We start from the raw sequence: 23,600 nt of genomic DNA on the forward strand, positions 1-23,600 counted from the left end.
TTCAAAGTTTTGTAAACAGGAAATTTATAAAACAAATGACCACATAATTGGTATTCATGTCAACACCGAGGAGCTGACTACTGTGCTGGTGACTGTGCTGGTGATACCCTCGGGGACGAAACGTCCACCAATAGAGGCATGACCCAGTGGCGTAAATAGTACCAGGATTATGATTTAGTACGCCAGACGTAACATCTGTTCTAGCCTCTCGTACACCTGAGATCACCCCAGTTTTGGTGGGGTTCGTTACGCTGTTGACGCCTTTTTGTGACATTTTACTATTGTGACTTTTTTTTTGTTCACACATCGTTGTCAATATAATGACATTTTATGAGATTATCATACAAATGAGAGGTTGCGGTTAATTTCTAGCAGAGCATGTTATCCGTTATAATAGTGTACGACATTTTAAGTCTGATAGTGCTCATTAGTGACAGTTATTGATTAACCTAGACTTTTTTAATCTCCACTCGAACAATTTTTACTCAGCTATGTTATTTCTTTGTATGTTTTATCATAGTTCATAGTCATATGCAAAACTTGTTTTCACACATTACAATGAGTAAGTAAATTATAAAAATACAATAGATCGATGTCAATTGGTTAAAAAAATATAAACTACTGTTGCCTATACATAAAGATGTTAGTCTATTTGTTTTAAAAGACTTTTAAAATATTTTCAAAATTTAATGAATCGACATGTATATATGGTGATTAAACAAATTGTTTAATTTAATAGAGAGGCGAAGTATACCGAAGGATCTTTCAAACTCATAGGTAAAAAATAAATTGACAACGCCATGTTAAAAAAAAAAAAGAAAAAGAGCCAAATAAAGTCTAATGATATGATGATTCGGTCTGAAACTAATAAAAATGCGTGACATCCCATTAACCCGTGTGTCTTTCAACCGTTGAGATGTCAAGTCAATACAATTTGTTTGTCTATAAGGGCAACAGTAGTATATCGCTGATCAAAACTCGTAAAACCATGGAATAAAACCAAATCGGGGTATTTAACTAAAACTGAGGGAAACGCATTAAATTTAAGATGATATAAAAATGAAGATGTGGTATGATTGCCAATGCAACAACTATCACAAAAAGACTAAAATGACACAAACATTAACAACTATATGTCACCGTACGGCCTTCAACAATGAGGAAAGCCCATACTACATAGCCAGTTATAAAGGCCCCGATAAGACAATGTATAACAATTCAAACGAGAAAACTAACGGCCTTATTTATGTAAAAAAAATGAACGAAAAACAAATATGTAACACATAAACAAACGACATCAATGAACAACGACACAACATGAAAATGTAACACACACAGAAACAGACTAAGCATTAGACAAAATCCGATGAGAATAACAAATATAATATATAAAACAAATAGACGAATATGGGATAGAAAAGTACCGTGACACGTCTTATATTGATATATTCTTGTTTTTTTACCCATAGAGAGTTATAGTAATAAATATAAATCTCTACCTTGTAAGTATTGAACACAATGTCTTTATCAGAACATATATTTATCATTACTATTGTTTTGTTTCAGGTATTTGGGAAGCAATCAAATTACCTCAATACAGCAAGGAACATTCAAAGACCTACCAGCTCTACATACATTGTATGTATACATTGTTATAATATCTAATCAAGACGCAAATGATTACAAAATCTATAGTTAATCTGTGTCAAAGTTCTGCAGTTGCCTATTGGTGTCGAAGAAGGCCGTAATGGTCAAAACGTATGGGAATTTCTGTACACTAAAAATAGATACTTCGTGTATTGTATCAGAGATCCTTGTTTAATTCCTACAAGCAGGTAACACCTCCCGAAACGGAAGCTTATTTTTATAAGCTAGAGTTAGAGGAGGGGATAAGGTCTCTGCACAATGCTAGGCGGTGTTGTCGTAGAAGTTAGAAAATAAAGTACAGGTTCCAGCCCCGGCGCCGGAGAGGAAGTTACGAATCAAATCTACTCTAACATCGTTAGGTTGATTTTCTAGGCACTTTCTATATATATATATAAACGAGTCTAAATTGAAAACTACGTTAAAACCTATGATTGCGTTGGATAAAAACCGCAATTTTTATACGTGTGCATGTAAAACAAATTTCGTTGTAGAAGGGACTAAAAACAGCACAAACAACAATTTTTCCAAAAGACATTACTTTTCTTATAAATATTTTAATACTAGAACAGGAATTATATTTTATTCCTCATGACGTCTGCTACATCATGTCCGTATTATAATGAATACAAAGAAGCTTTGAACGACTAAAACCGATTTAGTTGACAATAAGTGGAAAAAAGTAATTAATTTGTTAATTTATTATGTATAAAACCTGTAAATCATTATGATGTATGCTTGTTGTTTTAGTCCAGTCCATACTCAAACGAATTATTTCAATTCTTAGCGGTAATGTGCCTTTCATTGTGTTCTGCATTTCTCCGCCTGGGATGTGTGGCTTTTTAACAGAAGAGAAAACATACCCGAGGTACAGTCAAACTTATAAATCGAAAATTACCTTACAACGCCATGAGTAAAAAATTAAATAGACAATCACGCTAGACACACCAGAAACAAACTAAAGACTAAGCAATACAAACCCTCAAAATAATTAGGGTGATCTCATGTGCTCTGGAAGAGTAAGCAGATCCTGATTCACATGTGTCATCCTTCGTGTTGCTCATGATATAAGAAACCAAGTAATGAGTTAACAAAGGTACCAGGATTATAATTTAGTACGACGGACGCGCGTTTCGTCTACGTTATAAGTTAGTTTTATATTTTTGAGTTTGACTGTCCCTTTGGTATCTTACGTCCTTTTTTTATAAGTTTATATCTGTAGGTCACATTCATGAAAAGGGACGGGGATTGTTGTTTTGACGTAAAACATATCCTATATAATTTGTGAAACGGTTAATCCATAATTTTCAACCAACTCCTGAGGGCGACCGTATAATTTACGAAGGTATGCTTTCAGCTTTACCTTTTGAAAGTTTTGGTTTAATAGCTCCCTTGAGAGCAGCAACCCTCTAAAAATCGTGATAGAAAATAACACAAGCCCTAGAATATCGTATCAATTGGAAGATATTTACGTCGTATGCAGACGCTGTTGTTACATAGGAATGGAAAAGTCACAATTGGGAAGCTGAAATCATCTCTTTCTCTTTAAGTTTCGTTTTCAATCGACCCACATTGCCAATTTTTAGATGTAAGTCAAGTTATAAGGCAGCATTAACTGTATCTGTTGTAGCCTTTTTCTCTTGTTCGATGGAATAGATGTATTCAAAATAGTCACTAAATAAGAAATTAGCGAGATAACATCATCTTTATAGCGTCAATTAAAGTTACAGGATATTGCCCACTTCTTATCTTTCTTAAGTTCCCTTATGAAGTCAGCTTCATAAAAATGATAAAAAGAGGTCGACATGGAGAGGGCACAATTGGTTCCCATTGGAATGTCTACAATTTGTTGAAAAACACGTCCTCCAATCGTAACAAATATGTTGTCAATCAAGAAATTAAGCATATAAATAAAAGAAATGATGCATTTTGTTCATGTCAGTTTCATGGGATTTTTGTTTGTATTCAAATATTTATATATATTAGATAACAATAACGCGATAAACAACATTGACTTTTTTTCTAGATTGCAGTATAAAGACAAATCCTATCAAGTCAATTCACTAGTATTGTTATATATCTATATATTCTTGTTTGTTGACTGGGGCCAAGGCTTCACCATTTATACATAAATACCCATCTAGCAATGATAGGAAACAATATCTTTAATGTAATATGTATTGAACATTACATTTTTTTGTGTTTTAGGTTTGTGGAAAGCAATCACATAACTACAATACAGCAAGGAACATTTCAAAACCTACCAGCTCTATACTTACTGTATGTGTTCTCAATGATAACAATTAAAAAGTCTTATATATATGTTACAGTAAATATAGGAGATCTACACGATCTGTATGTGTATATTGTTATAATATGTGATCAAGAGGCAAATGATTACAAATTCTATAGTTAAAATGTGGCAAAGTTTTGCAGTTGCCTATTGGGGTAAACAACTGTTGCCTTCACGAAGAGATGCTAGTTGACGTGCGTCTAAATCCATTTTTTGATATCATTCATAATTAGATGAATATACCTCTCTATATATTTAGATGAATCCAACTGTTTAATGTAAATAAAGGCAACAGTAGTAAACCGCTGTTCAAATTCAGAAATCGATAGAATAAAAACAAATCCGGTTTACAAAATTAAACTGAGTAACACATCAAATATAGGAGATCTACGAGCAACAGAATCACAACATCACAATGTAACACACACAGAAGCGGACTATAATATACCAATGGCTATTTTCCTGACATGTCAAACCTGTCGCTTTAATGGCAATGTTAATTTTTACATTAAAAAGACAATATTACATGACAGGACTTCAATACAAATAAATGGGAAAAAGAATGTAGGACAGAGAAACATACGAAAATAGCCAACAAAAGGTACTAGGTTTATAAAAAAAAATGTAAGCCAGGCGTGTTTTACGTACACACAAGACTAACCAGTGACGCTCAGATGAAAAAAGTTTAAAAGCAAACAAAAGTACAAAAATTAAGGGTACTGAGGACCAAATGTTCCAAAAAGTTGTGACCAGTACGACCAGGGTTATCCGCCTTGGACAAGATTATCCTTAGTATTTACAATACTCTTAACTTTTGCAAACAGTAAATTTTCTAAGAGAGGTGAGGATACCAAAGGGTATTTCAAGCGTTTAAGTTGAAAATAAATTGACATCGCAAAGGTTTAAAATGAAAGGTCAAACTGAAAAATACAATGCACAGCACATGACATTAAAACAAAGACTAAGCAACAGTACCCTCATTTAAACTTGGGGTAATACCAGGTGATCTGAGAGTAGAAATATATCCTGTTAAGTACATCAAGCTTTCCAAGACCTACCATCTGTATACGATTTCTATGTGTACTTTGCAATGGTAACAACTAAAAAAGCTTCCATATAGATTTAATCTGCACTCGTTCTATTGGAGAGTTTTTTTAAAAAAATATATAAATTGACAACACAAAGGTTAAAAAAAGACAAAGTCAAATCATAACATGACATAAAAAATAAAGAATAAACAACACGTTAACAACCTGAACTCGGGGTTATATAAGGATCTTTCGGAAGTATAAGAATATTCTGTTAATAAGCTTACGCAATTATTATTGGTTTGTTTCAGAACTTTATCCAGGAATCAAATAACAACAATACAACAAGGAGCATTTCAAGACCTACCAGCTTTATACAAACTGTATGTGTTCTCAATGATAACAATTAAAAAGTCTTATATATATGTTACAGTAAATAGGTGAAATTAGGAATTACATGTATGCACATTGAACGACAAATTTATGTGACGTGTATAATTTTTCTGACGTCGGACACTCAAGTAGATCCATGTGTTCGTGGATAGGTTTTTGTGTCCTGTTAAATTGTTCCTTTTAAAAGTTTTGGATTCTCATAAATTCTATGTATAACTTTTGGACTAGTTCGATTTCTGTAATTTATTCTTACATACTTTTGATTTTTTAACCCTGTCTGCGCTCATTGCCTATGTAAAATTTAAAATTGTTTATAATCCAGGTACTTTTGATAACTATTGTATGCACATTGAACGACAAATTTATGTGACGTATATAATTTTTCTGACGTCAGACACTCAAATCAATCCATGTGTTCGTAGATAGTAGATGTTGTTGTGTCCTGTTAAATTGTTATACGATGATGACTGATGTTCCCATATTTTGACTATTTTATTGATTGTGACTGTTTATTTAACGCATCATGTAAATGTAACGGAATTTGATGAGACTGTTATTAAAGTGAGAGGGTTAGCGCTATAGAACCAGGTTTAATCCACCATTTTCTACATTTGAAAATGCCTGTACCAAGTCAGGAATATGACAGTTCTTGTCCATTCGTTTTTGATGCGTTTTGTTTTTTGATTTTGCCATGTGATTATGGACTTTCCAAATTGATTTTCCTCTGAGTTCAGTATTTTTGTGATTTTACTTTTTACTAAACATTTCAGTAAATACATGTAATTACTAGCCAATTTAGTAATTACATGTATTTACTAGTTGTTTCAGTGATTACTGGTATTCACTGATTTTCTTTGTCTTTTTTACAGCTATTTACTTACTTTTGATATTTTTGTTTTAAAATTTAAGATATAATCAAAAAAAAAAAAAAGAAGACAAAGTCAAAACATAACATAAAAATAAAGAATAAGCAACACGTAACCGACCTAAACTCGGGGTAATATAAGGTGCTTCCGGAAGTATAAGAATATTCTGTTAATTATCTTACACATTATCATTGTTTTGTTTCAGATATTTATACGGCAATCAAATAACAACAATACAACAAGGAGCATTTCAAGACCTACCAGCTTTATACGAACTGTATGTGTTCTCAATGATAACAATTAAAAAGTCTTATATATATGTTACAGTAAATAGGTGAAATTAGGAATTACACGTAATTACTAAACATTTCAGTCAATACATGTAATTACTAGCCAATTTAGTAATTACATGTATTTACTAGTTGTTTCAGTGATTACTGGTATTCACTGATTTTCTTTGTCTTTTTTACAGCTATTTACTTACTTTTGATATTTTTGTTTTAAAATTTAAGATATAATCAAGAAAAAAAAAAGAAGACAAAGTCAAAACATAACATAAAAATAAAGAATAAGCAACACGTAACCGACCTAAACTCGGGGTAATATAAGGTGCTTTCGGAAGTATAAGAATATTCTGTTAATTATCTTACACATTATCATTGTTTTGTTTCAGATATTTATACGGCAATCAAATAACAACAATACAACAAGGAGCATTTCAAGACCTACCAGCTTTATACGAACTGTATGTGTTCTCAATGATAACAATTAAAAAGTCTTATATATATGTTACAGTGAATAGGTGAAATTAGGAATTACACGTAATTACTAAACATTTCAGTAAATACATGTAATTACTAGCCAATTTAGTAATTACATGTATTTACTAGTTGTTTCAGTGATTACTGGTATTCACTGATTTTCTTTGTCTTTTTTACAGCTATTTACTTACTTTTGATATTTTTGTTTTAAAATTTAAGATATAATCAAAAAAAAAAAAGAAGACAAAGTCAAAACATAACATAAAAATAAAGAATAAGCAACACGTAACCGACCTAAACTCGGGGTAATATAAGGTGCTTTCGGAAGTATAAGAATATTATGTTAATTATCTTACACATTATCATTGTTTTGTTTCAGATATTTATACGGCAATCAAATAACAACAATACAACAAGGAGCATTTCAAGACCTACCAGCTCTATACGAACTGTATGTGTACTTGTCAATGATAACAACTAGAAAGTCATATATATACATGCATACTGCACTCGTATTATTAGAGCAGTCACAAATGTGTTGAGTGTATATTTCTATATCATAAACAGTCACCGAATCGATATCACTTTTCTCATGAATATTTAATTAGTAGAGCCAGAACTATATTAACGGATTCATTACTATTGCCATAACCTGTCCTGGTTTACAATGTATACACCGAAGCGTGGAACAACTCAAACCTATTTCTTTTACAACTGTTGGAGAAAATAATTAACTTGTTAATATTTTTGTTTAAAACCTGTAAATCATTATGTTGTATGCTTATTGTCCATATTCAAACGAAGTATTTCAGCACTGACAGGTGATGTACATTTCATTTTGCAGTATATTTTGCCGTTCAAGATATACGGCCGTTTTAAAGGGGGATTGGTCCTAATATTCAAATAAAAGAATAACAATAACACAATAAAAAAAAACAAGTGAAAATGATTTTCTAAATGATTCAAGTTTAAGGACCACTTTAGTGTTTTTGACTTGACATACTCATGATACTGACGATATAGGAATTAGGCCCGAACGGAGAAAAAATATCGACATAGCCTTGTATATCCCCGATTCTAAGCCTCTTCTTTGTACCGTTGATATTTCAAGTCAATACACTAGTGTTGTCTATATACTAGTATTGTTTATTGATCACTTACAGTATTACATCAACATTACATAAATCTCTATTTGACAATGAGAGTAAACAATGTGTTGATGTAAAATATGTTTATCATTATTATTGATTTATTTCAGCCATTTGTACGATAATCAAATACATACAATACAGCAAGGAATATTTCAAGACCTACCAGCACTTAACACCCTGTATGTATAATTCTTGCAATATTAAAAGATGGAACACGTCAGTCGTCAATGACATCACATCTCATGTTTATTATGTTAACAGAATATTTATATTTATGAATTGATTTGCATGAGTCCATATGTCTGTTTTGTATTTAGATATAAACTGCTTATATATCAAATGTATGTATAAATTGTAATAATATTTTATTAAGAATTAAATGATAAAAAATCTATGGTTTATATGTGGCAGAGTTTTGTCTACCGTTATCAATGCGAACGACATTTGAAAGTTCTGCAGTTGTCCATTGTTGACAAATATTGATTGACTTAAACTTCTCCGTGGAATAATTGTGTAGGTAATGGATGGTATGCCTTATTATATTTCTTGCTGTTATATACAAATTTTGATTGCAAAAATTAAAACAATCCTGTGAATTATAAGAAAACAATCTGTCAATGTCAATTGGTAAACAAATCTGAAAAACATAACTGTTGCCTATACGGAAAGATGTTAGTCGACTTAGACAAAAATAAATTTACAACCCTATGGTTTAAAAAAAAAACCAGATAAATACAGCACATAAAACGTTACATAAAAGAGAATAAACCTCCCAAACTCTGTGAAATTTCAAGTGATCTGGAAGGATAATCTTATCTTGTTTATTATCTAAAAATATTTCATTGTTTTGTTTCAGATATCTATACAACAATCAAATAACTACAATACAGAATTACTTAGAATTACTTACTTTTGATATTTTTGTTTTAAAATTTAAGATATAATCCCAAAAAAAAAAAAAAAAGAAGACAAAGTCAAAACATAACATAAAAGTAAAGAATAAGCAACACGTAACCGACCTAAACTCGGGGTAATATAAGGTGCTTTCGGAAGTATAAGAATATTCTGTTAATTATCTTACGCAATTATTATTGGTTTGTTTCAGATCTTTATACAGCAATCAAATAACAACAATACAACCAAGAGCATTTCAAGACCTACCAGCTTTATACGTACTGTATGTGTTCTCAATGATAACAATTAAAAAGTCTTATATATATGTTACAGTAAATAGGTGAAATTAGGAATTACACGTAATTACTAAACATTTCAGTAAATACATATAATTACTAGCCAATTTAGTAATTACATGTATTTACTAGTTGTTTCAGTGATTACTGGTATTCACTGATTTTCTTTGTTTTTTTTAAAGCTCTTACTTACTTTTGATATTTTTGTTTTAAAATTTAAGATATAATCCAAAAAAAAAAAAGAAGACAAAGTCAAAACATATCATAAAAATAAAGAATAAGCAACACGTAACCGACCTAAACTCGGGGTAATATAAGGAGCTTTAGGAAGTATAAGAATATTCTGTTAATTATCTTACACATTATCATTGTTTTGTTTCAGATCTTTATCCAGGAATCAAATAACAACAATACAACCAGGAGCATTTCAAGACCTACCAGCTTTATACGAACTGTATGTGTACTCAATGATAACAATTAAAAAGTCTTATATATATGTTACAGTAAATAGGTGAAATTAGGAATTACACGTAATTACTAAACATTTCAGTAAATGCATATAATTACTAGCCAATTTAGTAATTACATGTATTTACTAGTTGTTTCAGTGATTACTGGTATTCACTGATTTTCTTTGTTTTTTTTAAAGCTCTTACTTACTTTTGATATTTTTGTTTTAAAATTTAAGATATAATCCAAAAAAAAAAAAGAAGACAAAGTCAAAACATATCATAAAAATAAAGAATAAGCAACACGTAACCGACCTAAACTCGGGGTAATATAAGGAGCTTTAGGAAGTATAAGAATATTCTGTTAATTATCTTACACATTATCATTGTTTTGTTTCAGATCTTTATCCAGGAATCAAATAACAACAATACAACCAGGAGCATTTCAAGACCTACCAGCTTTATACGAACTGTATGTGTACTCAATGATAACAATTAAAAAGTCTTATATATATGTTACAGTAAATAGGTGAAATTAGGAATTACACGTAATTACTAAACATTTCAGTAAATGCATATAATTACTAGCCAATTTAGTAATTACATGTATTTACTAGTTGTTTCAGTGATTACTGGTATTCACTGATTTTCTTTGTCTTTTTTACAGCTCTTTACTTACTTTTGATATTTTTGTTTTAAAATTTAAGATATAATCAAAAAAAAAAAAGAAGACAAAGTCAAAACAAATCATAAAAATAAAGAATAAGCAACACGTAACCGACCTAAACTCGGGGTAATATAAGGAGCTTTAGGAAGTATAAGAATATTCTGTTAATTATCTTACACATTATCATTGTTTTGTTTCAGATATTTATCCAGGAATCAAATAACAACAATACAACCAGGAGCATTTCAAGACCTATCAGCTTTATACGAACTGTATGTGAACTCAATGATAACAACTAGAAGGTCTTATATATACATGCATACTGCACTTGTATTATTAGAGCAGTCACAAATGTGTTGAGTGTATATTTCTATATCATAAACAGTCACCGAATCGATATCACTTTTCTCATGAATATTTAATTAGTAGAGCCAGAACTATATTAACGGATTCATTACTATTGCCATAACCTGTCCTGGTTTACAATGTATACAACGAAGCGTGGAACAACTCAAACCTATTTCTTTTACAACTGTTGGAAAAAATAATTAACTTGTTAATATTTTTGTTTAAAACCTGTTAATCATTATGTTGTATGCTTATTGTCCATATGCAAACGAAGTATGTCAGCACTGACAGGTGATGTACATTTCATTTTGCAGTATACTTTGCCGTTCAAGATATACGGCCGTTTTAAAGGGGGATTGGTTCTAATATTCAAATAATAGAATAACAATAACACAATAAAAAAACAAGTGAAAATGATTTTCTAAATGATTCAAGTTTAAGGACCACTTTAGTGTTTTTGACTTGACATACTCATGATACTGACGATATAGGAATTAGGCCCGAACGGAGAAAAAGCTCGACATAGCCTTGTATATCCCCGTTTCTAAGCCTCTTCTTTGTACCGTTGATATTTCAAGTCAATACACTAGTGTTGTCTATATACTAGTATTGTTTATTGATCACTTACAGTATTACATCAACATTACATAAATCTCCATTTGACAATGAGAGTAAACAATGTGTTGATGTAAAATATGTTTATCATTATTATTGATTTATTTCATCCATTTGGCCAATAATCAAATACATACAATACAGCAAGGAATATTTCAAGACCTACCAGCACTTTACACCCTGTATGTATAATTCTTGCAATATTAAAAGATGGAACACGTCAGTCGTCAATGACATCACATCTCATGTTTATTATGTTAACAGAATATTTATATTTATGAATTGATTTGCATGAGTCCATATGTCTGTTTTGTATTTAGATATAAACTGCTTATATATCAAATGTATGTATAAATTGTAATAATATTTTATTAAGAATTAAATGATAAAAAATCTATGGTTTATATGTGGCAGAGTTTTGTCTACCGTTATCAATGCGAACGACATTTGAGAGTTCTGCAGTTGTCCATTGTTGACAAATATTGATTGACTTAAACTTCTCCGTGGAATAATTGTGTAGGTACAATGTAATGGATGGTATGCCTTATTATATTTCTTGCTGTTATATACAAATTTTGATTGCAAAAATTAAAACAATCCTGTGAATTATAAGAAAACAATCTGTCAATGTCAATTGGTAAACAAATCTGAAAAACATAACTGTTGCCTATACGGAAAGATGTTAGTCGACTTAGACAAAAATAAATTTACAACCCTATGGTTTAAAACAAAAACCCAGATAAATACAGCACATAAAACTTTACATAAAAGAGAATAAACCTCCCAAACTCTGTGAAATTTCAAGTGATCTGGAAGGATAATCTTATCTTGTTTATTATCTAAAAATATTTCATTGTTTTGTTTCAGATATCTAGACAACAATCAAATAACTACAATACAGAAAGGAGCATTTAAAGACCTACTCGCACTAGATCGCCTGTATGTATACATAGTGACAATATTTTGTAAAATAAATGCTGCCGAGAACAAAATGTTATATAATTTTCCGTCGTCGAATAGTTTGTCCATTCACATACCTGTTCAGTTCGAATGGATTGGATATACTTTTATTTAACAATGACTCTAAGAAACAATTTTGTGTAAGGGAGTTTGTTTCTCAGTTTCAAAAGTACTAATTTTTCAAAACACTAGTTTATATAGATAGGGGATTAATAAAGGAATTCAAAGAGCAGAACGAAAAATATAGGTCACACTGCTTGATTTCGAGATATAAGTCATTGAAATTTTAGCGGTGAAAATATTCTCTCTTGACTTTTCATAGCTTTATCATTGACAAGTTGAAGTTCTCAAAAACTGTTAAAAAGTAATTAAAATTGTATAAGACTTTATCAGATTGTTTATCATTATATATGTAAATGATTTTGTGAACTTTACATAATGACACACAGTGTTCTAATACTTCTTGTTCTTCTTCAAATGTAATAACAAGATTAACGGTTCCATAAAAAGACAAGTAGAGGTCACTGGGCAATTTTTGTTCAAGGCATTCCAATGGATAAAACCAGAGGATTCCGAAAGTCGGTTAAAAGATCTAAAACAATCAAACTTCTTTAAGTAATTGACTTTTAAATAGTTATCAAATAGACATCGATAAACCGAATGTTCACACTGCAGAAATCATTATAAAAACAAACATGTATCGTGTTTGTGAACTTCACAAAATGACGTCACATGAAAGCTTCGAGCATCGGCTATTAACACCAGTGTTCTAATACTTCTTGTTCTCCTTTAAATGTAATAAAATGAGATTGAAAGGATATCTGATGATACACAATGTGTATTTGTAATTAATATGAAATAAATAACATGTCAACACATTGCAGAATAAATAAAGGTATACAGAGAAGGGTATATGCTTGTTGTCATCCGATCAGAACCATTTATACCATTCGTGTTGTTTATTCTTTAGTTGTCTATGTTGTGTCGTGTGTACTATTGTTTTTCTGTTTTTCTTTTTCATTTTTAGCCTTGGCGTTGTCAGTTTGTTTTAGATTTATGAGTTTGACTGTCCCTTTTGTATCTTTCGTCCCTCTTTTTATACAAAATGAATGCATTAAAATGCATCATTTCTACACTGAAGAATACAATTAACAGGACTATTTATGTTTTTGTTTCAGAGAATTGAACAACAATCAAATAACTACATTACAGGAAGGAACATTTCAAGACCTACCAGCACTTAACACTCTGTATGTATAATTATTGCAATATTTAATGAAGGAACACGTCAGTTTTTATTGGCATCACATCTCATGCGTATTATGTTAACAAAATATTTATATTTGATAATTGATTTACATGAGTCCTTATGTCTGTTTTGTATTTATATAAACTTTTCTCTCTTTTACAGATGAGAAAAGATATTCCGATTTTTATATAGTTTTGATCATGTTAATAAAAAGTTGCAACATTGTTTGAACTTTTATTTATGCTGTTTGATTAGGGACTTTCCATTTTGAATTTTCCTCGGAGTTCAATATTTTGTTGATTTTACATTTTAGAAAATATCTTAGATATCTTATTGATTGATAATTTCTTTTCTTAGCGTAGTCGAGTAATACATGTATGAAAAATTATCTTAGACATAAGAGGGGGACTTAGCGTTTCTAATGAAATTGACATGCAATTGACAACGGTGCCATAATCTTTAATGATCAAACCTAATTATAAATGCCTCTTACGAAAAAAGATTCACAACTTGACTAAAATAAAATCAGAAAACCCCTCAATAAAACAAAATTACGGCTAAATTAATGTTCAGTATTAATTGAAGATAAAATAAATAATAATAATTTGGAAAAGGATTTTCATTGACTTGTTTATTCCATCCAAAAGATAATTAAACATTTGTAAGTAAATTGAAAATATTCTTATAATTAAATTAAAAAAAAAAAGAATGTTGTGTATCAATATGTATCCGATTTGCATGCTTCGAAGAATAAAGTAAAATTATATTAAATGTTCGCCTCAACAGGAAATTAGGGAACAACCCCTTGGATTGCGATGCCTGCGAGTTAGGGAACCTCAAGCTGTATTTACTAAACAATACACAATTATCGGATGCATCTGCGACATGTAATGGCACATCAACTCTGGTATTAGATTTTAACTTCACCGACTGTTCAGGTAATATTATCCTATCCAATATAAACAATGAGAAAACAACAAAAAAGTCCCCTCACAATGATTTTATTTCTAATGCCTGCGCCTTTCTTTTTTTTCTGCTCTATGTTGTCTCTTTGACACATTCCATATTTGAATTATAAATAAAGTAAACAGTAGTATACCGCTAACTCGTAAATCCATGGGCAAAAAAAATTGGGGAAACAAACAAAAATTGAAGGAAACTCATTAAACAAAAGAGGAGAACAACTACATAACATTAAAATATAACACACTAAGAAACGGACTAAGCATTAGACAAAATCTGATGAGAATAACAAATATAACATCAAAACCAAAAACATGAATCAATGTTACCTTGTTAGATTTTATTTAAGTGTATTACGAAGTTACAAAACAAATATACACATGTATATTTCGAAAATGTATTAGATAAATTGGAGCAACAGTTCTTAATTATATCTTTAAAAGGAAATTTGATAACATTGAGTTTTGGAGCTGATGTTACGTTATTAATGGTGTGTTATATATTTAAATGAGTTTTGAATTACTTTCAACTGTGTACTTAATTATAAACATGAGCATACAGTACTAAATAATGAATTGAACTCAACCTTAAACTGGGGCTGATCTCATATCTTTTTGAAGAGTTTTTGTATCTAATTGTGCAACAATAGAGTCATAAAAAAAAGTTTGTACACCCTAAAGTTTAAAAATATTCTGATGGATTGAACACATACAGACGAAACTTTTCGATGCGTCAATAATCCAATAACATACCAAAATTGGCACAGGCTATTTATGTTTAAACATTGTAATGACGTTATTCATTACTCATCAAAACGGTTTCTTGAAAGAAAAAAAATATTTTAACATTCCCAATACCTTTAGCACAGCCATTTTTCTAATGTTTTGTGTTATTTCCTTAAGGTAGATAGGGTGTCTTCCTCCATTTTGAATTTTGAAATACCAGAAAACAAGGTCTAGATTTTTGATAAAATGTGCAAATTTTGAAATAAGTAGGTGATTCATGAGTAATATTTTTCATTCTGATATAGAATATGCCATGTTTTATCATATTTATGGTTGTACATTTTGTATATTACCAAAAAAACAAATACTTTTGTTTGATTATTTTTTTTTTTCAACTTTGCCAAAGAAGGGGACACAACTCAAATGCAAGGGCAGATAATGTTACTTTTACAATAGAATGTGTTAGGAATTTACCCATTTTATTATGTAGCAGGAAAACGAGTTCGGTGACCCCCTTTTTTCTTCTTCTTATCTGAGAGAATAATATTGGAGCTATCTTCTCATATTTTATCTCAAAATTCTATGGTGCGGTTTTCGTTTTAGGACCGAAATTTGGGTTTTCCATGCATAATTTATACAACATTTTACAATTTTGCACAACCTGTAGTGTGAAAATTAGTCCGGTGACCCATTCTTTTTATTAAAGTTCTTAGACAAGCAGGATAAAAACTACAGTTTGCCAAATTATTAAGAAATTCTATGGATTATGATTTAGACACCCCATCTACCTTAAGCAGTAATATAATAGGTTGATCGAGCACGTTCAAAGTATGTTTTTTTTTTGCTTATTTGTATCTATTTTTTGAAAGAAGTAATCGGCATCCGTCTTTGGTGAACGAAATGACCCTGGTGTTGCTCTTATTCCTAACATCATTACAGGGTTTCCCCTGGGTCAATTATTTTTTTCGCCACCTCTTTCGCCAATACAATATATTTTTCGCCACTTTATTATTTTTTTCGCCAAGTAACACAAATATATTTTTCTTTTTAAATTTGTCTTTTTTTCAGCCCCCCCCACCCCCCCCTAAATAAGAAGCCGGTTTTTACAACAAAACAAAACATTTTATCACTTGAAATTGATCACTCGTGTAAGGTGTAGTCATTACATTGAAAGGTTACTCTCATGCCAACCTTTTAAATAGATTTCTTCATAACGACAGTTTTCTTTTCTAGCCTAGATCATCGTAAATAAGTAAAACTATGATAATGCTTGAAACACGTGTGTCATTGAAACGACTTTTAAGTACCCACTCAAATCAATTATCTATATCAAAGTTAAATGATAAAGTTTTAAATCAGAGACCTTTCTTGCTTTTCAATATTTTTCGTCATAATAACAGTTTTCTTTTCTGGGCTATCATTAAAAGTAGGATCGAGAGGAAGCGTCAATATTTTGCTTGAAACTAGAGCGTTGCAAATTTAAGTAGTTAATAAATCCCTTTTGTGACATGTGACGGACGCCATTTATCTATATCATTTTGTCATATAATACAATACAATCAACAATTATTAATTAATCCTTTGATGTCGGTACCTATTCAATCAGCTGATTATTGATTTTCTGTCAAAATCTAAACGAGTTCAAGGTGAATTCGGAGTATTGTCTGATTGGATAAAGTCCGAGAAACCCGAAAAAATTAAATAAACAAGATGGCTGAAAATTAATCGTTATATATTTCTTTCGCCAAATTCTTTCGCCAATGACGAATTTTAAAATCGCCAAAATTATTATTTTTTCGCAAATTGCCAGCGGAAACCCTGTCATTATCAGCTACAATTGAAATGAAAAAATAATAATAAAGTAATACAGGCATATACTTGCCAATTGATATTTTGTCGTGTGTTTTTCTATGTTGTGATGTTAGGCTATTGTTTCAGAAAAATGGAGAAGGTTTTGTACCCTTTAAACGTTTAATCCCGCTGCAAATGTTTGCACCTGTTCTAAGTCAGAAATCTGATGTATATTAGTTGTCGTTTGTTTATGTAATTTATTCTTGTTTCTCGTTTCTCGTTTTTTTTTATATAGATTAGACCGTTGGTTTTCCCGTTTGAATGGTTTTACACTTGTAATTTTAAAGCCTTTTAAAGCTTGTTGTTCGGTGAGAGCCAAGGCTCCGTGTTGAAGGCCGTACATTGACCTATAATGGTTTACTTTTATAGATTGTTATTTGGATGGAGTGTTGTCTCATCTTCCTATAGCTATATACGCAGCATAATCTGCATCATGTTACAAGGTGCAGATCTAAAATTTACTAAATGAACTACGGGACTACAATAGTGTTGTAAAATAGTTTTTCATACTGAACATTTATGAAATATTTGCCACCCGCAGCTACCGCAAATTATCTGTTAAACAAATTCATCTTGATTTTCACTTCGTTCGTATGTAATAAACGAAAATAGGAGTTATTTTGCAAAACGAAATCTAGAGAAAAATAATGTGTCGGTAACATTAAAAAGTGAAATAAAAACAAAAAAATATTAATCGAACGACCTTTCTAAAAAAAACGAAAAAGGGCGGGTACTTATGTGGTGCCGTTTAGAAAGACAACAGTCTCTTGAAAATTATGAAGAACAACTTAATTTAAAATAATGACACGTTGATATCTCTTCATTTGTTCATTGTTAATATGTATTATATATTTCAAATAAAATCAACGCCAGTGCACTTGACATAGTTCAACGTATGTGCATATGTATCCTCTTTGTGATCCATATTGAAATCGAAAATATCTGAAAACACATTTGATTTTAATCCAAATCTAAAACAACACAATCACTTTCATCGTTTTTGGCCATTTTGAAACACTCAAAATATTGGGAGTAGCCCTTGCGGACATTAACATCATGATCTGCATACTATTTTTTTAAATCTCTTCATAAAGCAAAACATGTTGCTGTACTTCAGCTGTACTAACTTTTTGTCTATTGTTTAAGTTGAGATACTGTTTTAAGGGGCCAATATTGAAGATACATTTTAATGTAAAGAAAGTTGATTCACAAAACAATTTTCACACTTGATGCAAATAAATCTTATCAATAGTTTTATGCTTATAGGAGACTTAACAACAGATGATACAACTGAGATCAACACAGCAAAATTCAAAACAGTGGCATCAACAAAATCTACTCGTGAGCATATAAATATTATCATTGCTATTTAATTATCTGTTTTGTTTCATGAATATTTTCGTCGGTGCTTTAACATCATGATATGTTTTGAACAAGTATTTTTTGCAACAATTTGCATGAGACATAGATTTGGTAATGTATTCAGATACTTATAGCTATCCTGCAGTAACATGCCAAGTGTTAGAAAAACTAGGTCCAGTAGACAGGAGATTTCAAATTTTATTTAAACTACATATTTAGCAAAACGTTGTCTACTCTTTGGTCGGGTGGTTGTCGCTTTTACACATTCTCTATTTGCATTCTCAATTTCAAAACTTAGTTTGTTTCAATTCTAATTTCGATCATAAGACATTAAGTAAAAATACATCACTATTTACTATTATATACCTATATGGAGTTATTTTCTTTCAGAACGACAGGTCATTCTTTTTCAGAATCACCCCGGACGATACTGTGTTTCAATGATATATGCTCCGAGGCATAAAATAATGACCTGTGTGAGGTCTTTATTTTCCTTGATAAACATGCAATCTATAACCTACTTCAAAACTTTATTCGTCTAATAGTTTTTTGTTGCCGATTTGGAAATTTATTTTCTAAAGTTCAATCGATGATAGGTGTAAAATAAACCGTCATTGTAGTCCCACATTTATATTTTAGAAACAAATAACGTGAAGTTTTGTTAATTTATCGTTACAATAAAGAAACATTATCATGTATATTGTATATGTCAGATGAATTTTAATGAAGACTTTCATAAAATAAATCCAGATTTGACATATTCCTGTGTAAGATTTAGAAAATATTACTGAGTCAAACTGAATAGGTTGATTGATTTTTGGTTGCTTGCTTAACGTCCAGTGACAAATATCTCATGCATGTTCTGAACAATACACACACTGAATAGGAAATCATACCGTGACCTACATGTATTTATATTCGTCTTTGTGTAAAATTTATGTATACCTTTTACTTTATCAAATGATTAACTAATAAGATAATATTATATTCTATTAAATAACATTAATGTAACTAAAAAAAAGGTCGGGTGCGGAGGGTATATAATCATATCCTGATTATCTTTTAATAAATGTATTGCTATTCAAAAGACAATCTTTCTAAATTTTTCATTCGATTCAAGTAAAATTGTTAAAAAAACAACCACTTTTCCGCGATAGAAATAACATAGCAAATAGGAAAAAAAACATACCCCTCCCCCTTTTCCATAAGCTAAGTGGTACAATAAATAACTTACAATGTGTCTTGTATTTGTCATACATCGTTATCGGATGGTAACAATACATTTGTGTCTTACTGCATGCAGTTACAGTAATATTTTTTATTGTGTATGGATAATAATTTTTAAAAGGTTTATATCTAAAGTATTTATTGAGTTTTATTTCACATTCTAAGTGAGCCGCAGGGCGTATTAAAACCTGAACACATTAGAAAAGAATAACCCACTTTAGTGTTGTCGGTAAAATAGAATACAAAGTTTTACAACTCTTTATAAAATTAATAATTTTTTTGACGGTATATAAGTCAGATAATGCATATTTTAAGGTTTTACTTGTCGTAGAACACACCGAGGGGTGTCAGGATTGATCAAATGAAAGACCGACCGGAGGGAGGTCTTTCTTTTAACAATCCTGGCACCCCGAGGTGTGTTCTACGACAAGAAAAACCTTAAAATATGCATTATCTATAACTGAATTACCCCGTGATATTATTGATATTTAAGAGGCAATTTTCAATAGTGATCATATTTTATTTTACAGTTATCATAGTTGGAACTGTTGGAGCTTTTATTGCAGTTATGATTCTCGTTGGAGCAGTTATAATTACTTGTGTGATCTTGAACAGGTACATATAAACAACTTCATCATATGTTTGTATTAGAACTTTGTCTCGTTTTTTATATAGATTTTTACCATTTGTTCTTATGTTTGAATGGTTTTACACTTAATCTAGTTAAACGGGCCTTATAGGGTGCTGTTTGATGTGAGCAAAGGCTCCGTGTTGAAGACCATACTTTGACCAATAATGTTTTTTTTTTAAGTGACGTTAATGGAGCGTTGTTTCATTGGCACTTACGCTACATTTTCTTATATCCTTTAAAAAACTTTGTCAGATGAAAGGAACTTATATTGTATGAACTCTTACCAATCTTCGATTTTTTTTATTATCAAAATCTGATTCACGTCACCTCTAGAAAAGGCAGTTTAACAATATTGGCCGCTTTGATTACTGATTCAATTGATGGAAGTGTTTGGAAAGAGATTTCGATGAGACCCCACAATATAATATTATTGTTAAGGATACTTTTGGTCGGGAACAACAACATGTTTGTCATGGAGGAAGGAGAGATATTTTGCAACATTAGCATCTTTAAAGATTGATGTAGGATTGGTATTTATTGGTGCCTAAACATTTTTATTAACGACGTCCTAATCTTAATCCCTTCGTAAATAGTATTTATGTCCTCTTTATTGGAATTAATTGAATGCGATTGTCATACAAGAGTGAGGTTTGGCTAGTTACTAAACCAGGTTTATTTAAATATGTTTTACATAAGGTAATGAGTGTACCAAGTCTGGTTTACGACAGTTGTTTTTTTTCGTTTTTTATTTTGCCATTAGATAAGATTGTTCACTAACAAAATAGTACCTTTAATGTTGATACGGGTAAACACTATGTTTATCCATAGATTATTATGGATACAACAAACTTATTCTCTTGCGGCCACTTAGGTCTAATTGAAAGAGAATACTTTCATTGAATCCTTGTTTTCGTATTTATAAATGAAATTATAATTAGGTCTTTATATGAAATTTTGTTTATTTTCAAGTTTTTAAAAATTATCAATTGGTATTAAAAATTAAACATATTCACAAATACCAAAATGTTGAAAAGCCAACCCGCTGTTCTTGATATTCACTTCGTTTTATAGTTATGACAGTTTTTATCTATTTAATTGCAGATTGAATAGGAAGAAAAAATCAAGGATACAACCATCTGACTGATTTGATAGGAGAAAATTTTCCAGCTATGCCACTACGATATGGGGGACATCAGTTGGAATAAGTATTCCGTCCATAAGGCATCAATGTCATTACCATTATCTCCGTAAAATGTTTTGGCGTTGCATATTATCTGTATTTATTAGATATTTCTTGGTAAACTATGCTAACCTTTGCTCAAATTGATCGTTAATTTATAACTTGTAATTTATTGAAAACATATATTACGAATTTTACATTTGATCGTTGGTTATATCTTTTGATAATAGTTTTGTGTTATTTATAAACATTTGAATATCATTTTTTTTGCATCTAAGTACAAAGTGGAACTCTCCATTTTCTCATTCAACCTAATATATATCACATGCTCTTGTATAATCGTAGAGTAGATTCCTACTTCGAAGCTTTATTTAAAAGGGTAGATTGAAAATAAAGGTATGTATTTTACCCAAGATTTCCAATCAAAGTTTTCAGTGATTAATCTTTGCCCTGAGGGATAAAAATTAAAAAAAACTCCATATTTTGTTTCTGTTTATCGTCATGTATTCGAACTTCACAAAAAATACATCCTGTTCCAACAAACTGACCTTTACCTAATATTGAATTTTTTTAAAAAATCCATCTTGTGGATTCCTAAAAAAAAGTGATATTTAAGTCTATTCCACTTTTTCGAAGTTTTTCATAGTCATTTGTAGCCTTCCGAAATTAAAGATCAGCATTGAGATTATTGTTCGGCCAAACCATAATGGTAATCATAGATTTAAACTAAATTTAACTATTTTAGATAGTCATGTTGTGAAAGCATTCTCTTTGTTTTTGTGTGGATTTCATACGTAATTATCATCTTGAATGAGTGCTTAATTTTGTAATGTAAATTAATACTTTTATTATATTTTGTCATGGAGGTTTACTTTATATTAATATGTATATCTATCAATAAAAGAAGCACAATATTATTCAAGAAATTAAATCAAATTGAATCTCTAACATCTGTATGTTAAGTTCTAATTTTGTATGTCATCGATGTAAAGTTTGATAGATTTGTAGCAGTTAGGATCATTATGTCATAATTATTTCCCTTGTTTAAAACTATAAATTTCATATTTCTTAAGTTGATAATTTACTTGAAGCTTATTCAGTATATATTTGTTAAATTGCATAGCTTTTGCTATTTGATATCATTATTTAGAGATATTTATCTTAATTGTAAAGTTTAATATTTGCATCGTTGCAAATTCTCTGGATACCTTCTGTGAGAGATTTATATATTTTATACAATTCATTTTAGATTCTTATCTTGAATTCTCTGAGGACTGACATTCAGTCCCACCAAGGAAAGCCAGGCTTTCCAACCTTCGATAAGAATAGTGCATTTGCTACATGCCTCCTTAGTACGGTTAAATTGAAGTCATTGAATGTTCCATTTCTACATACTTTTGGCTTTACATGATATACATGATAACAGTTGTACTTTGATGATTAAATTATATATTGTTTTCAGTTTTTGGTTTTCATTTACTTAGATATATTACAGCTCATCACTTTTGGCATCAGTCGTTTTCCGAACACATCAGTTTACAAACTAGAATTAGCTGTGGTCCGCACCCCCGAATCTTAGGCAGAATTGTTCCTGCTACAGATTTATTGATATGTATTCGATTGGTTTAAAATAAAAGGGATATAGAAATGTTTGTTATACTAGTACGGTTGCTTTTAGTTTAGTTCTGCTGATTTGTTATGTTTTTATTTCTTGTTTTCTGCCCCTATTGTATGCAAAATAATGCAACCATTATATTTAATACATTGTTATATTTTTTCTCTTTTTTTGGCTTGTTTGATCAATTAGTTTTACAAGTATCTACTAGTTTCTAGTTCATGTGACGTTTTAGTTATGTATCATGTAATATATGGTGGTATTAAAATAGTTCCAAAGATACTAGTTTTATCATTGTGTACGTAAGACATTCAACTTCAAATTGATTATCAGTGACAATCAAATTTAAAGAGAAGCGACATATATCAAAGGAAATTCAAACTCATTGGCTGAAAATGAAAAGTGTTCAAATGGAAAATCAATTTCGAACTG

At 30.4% G+C, this 23,600-nt stretch overlaps 1 protein-coding gene across 2 annotated transcripts in view; it reads left to right on the top strand.

Moving 5' to 3' along the window:
• LOC139515646 (carboxypeptidase N subunit 2-like) overlaps positions 1-23,014 on the top strand; it is a 37,884-nt gene extending 14,870 nt beyond the window's left edge. The window contains exons 4-20 of one of the 2 annotated variants that reach the window (XM_071305270.1): positions 1,567-1,638; positions 3,853-3,924; positions 5,277-5,348; positions 6,430-6,501; positions 6,898-6,969; positions 7,365-7,436; positions 8,244-8,315; positions 9,242-9,313; positions 9,709-9,780; positions 10,176-10,247; positions 10,643-10,714; positions 12,273-12,344; positions 13,544-13,615; positions 14,401-14,552; positions 18,420-18,494; positions 20,273-20,357; positions 21,475-23,014. In XM_071305270.1, coding sequence (XP_071161371.1) covers positions 1,567-1,638; positions 3,853-3,924; positions 5,277-5,348; positions 6,430-6,501; positions 6,898-6,969; positions 7,365-7,436; positions 8,244-8,315; positions 9,242-9,313; positions 9,709-9,780; positions 10,176-10,247; positions 10,643-10,714; positions 12,273-12,344; positions 13,544-13,615; positions 14,401-14,552; positions 18,420-18,494; positions 20,273-20,357; positions 21,475-21,517 — 1,291 coding nt within the window. In that variant the 3' untranslated portion in view covers positions 21,518-23,014. The remainder of the gene's footprint in view (positions 1-1,566; positions 1,639-3,852; positions 3,925-5,276; positions 5,349-6,429; positions 6,502-6,897; positions 6,970-7,364; positions 7,437-8,243; positions 8,316-9,241; positions 9,314-9,708; positions 9,781-10,175; positions 10,248-10,642; positions 10,715-12,272; positions 12,345-13,543; positions 13,616-14,400; positions 14,553-18,419; positions 18,495-20,272; positions 20,358-21,474) is intronic. The other variant, XM_071305271.1, reaches the window with a different exon arrangement.
• The last annotated feature ends 586 nt before the right edge of the window (positions 23,015-23,600 follow it).

Source organism: Mytilus edulis, chromosome 3, assembly GCF_963676685.1.
Source record: "Mytilus edulis chromosome 3, xbMytEdul2.2, whole genome shotgun sequence".
NCBI lineage: Eukaryota > Metazoa > Mollusca > Bivalvia > Mytilida > Mytilidae > Mytilus > Mytilus edulis.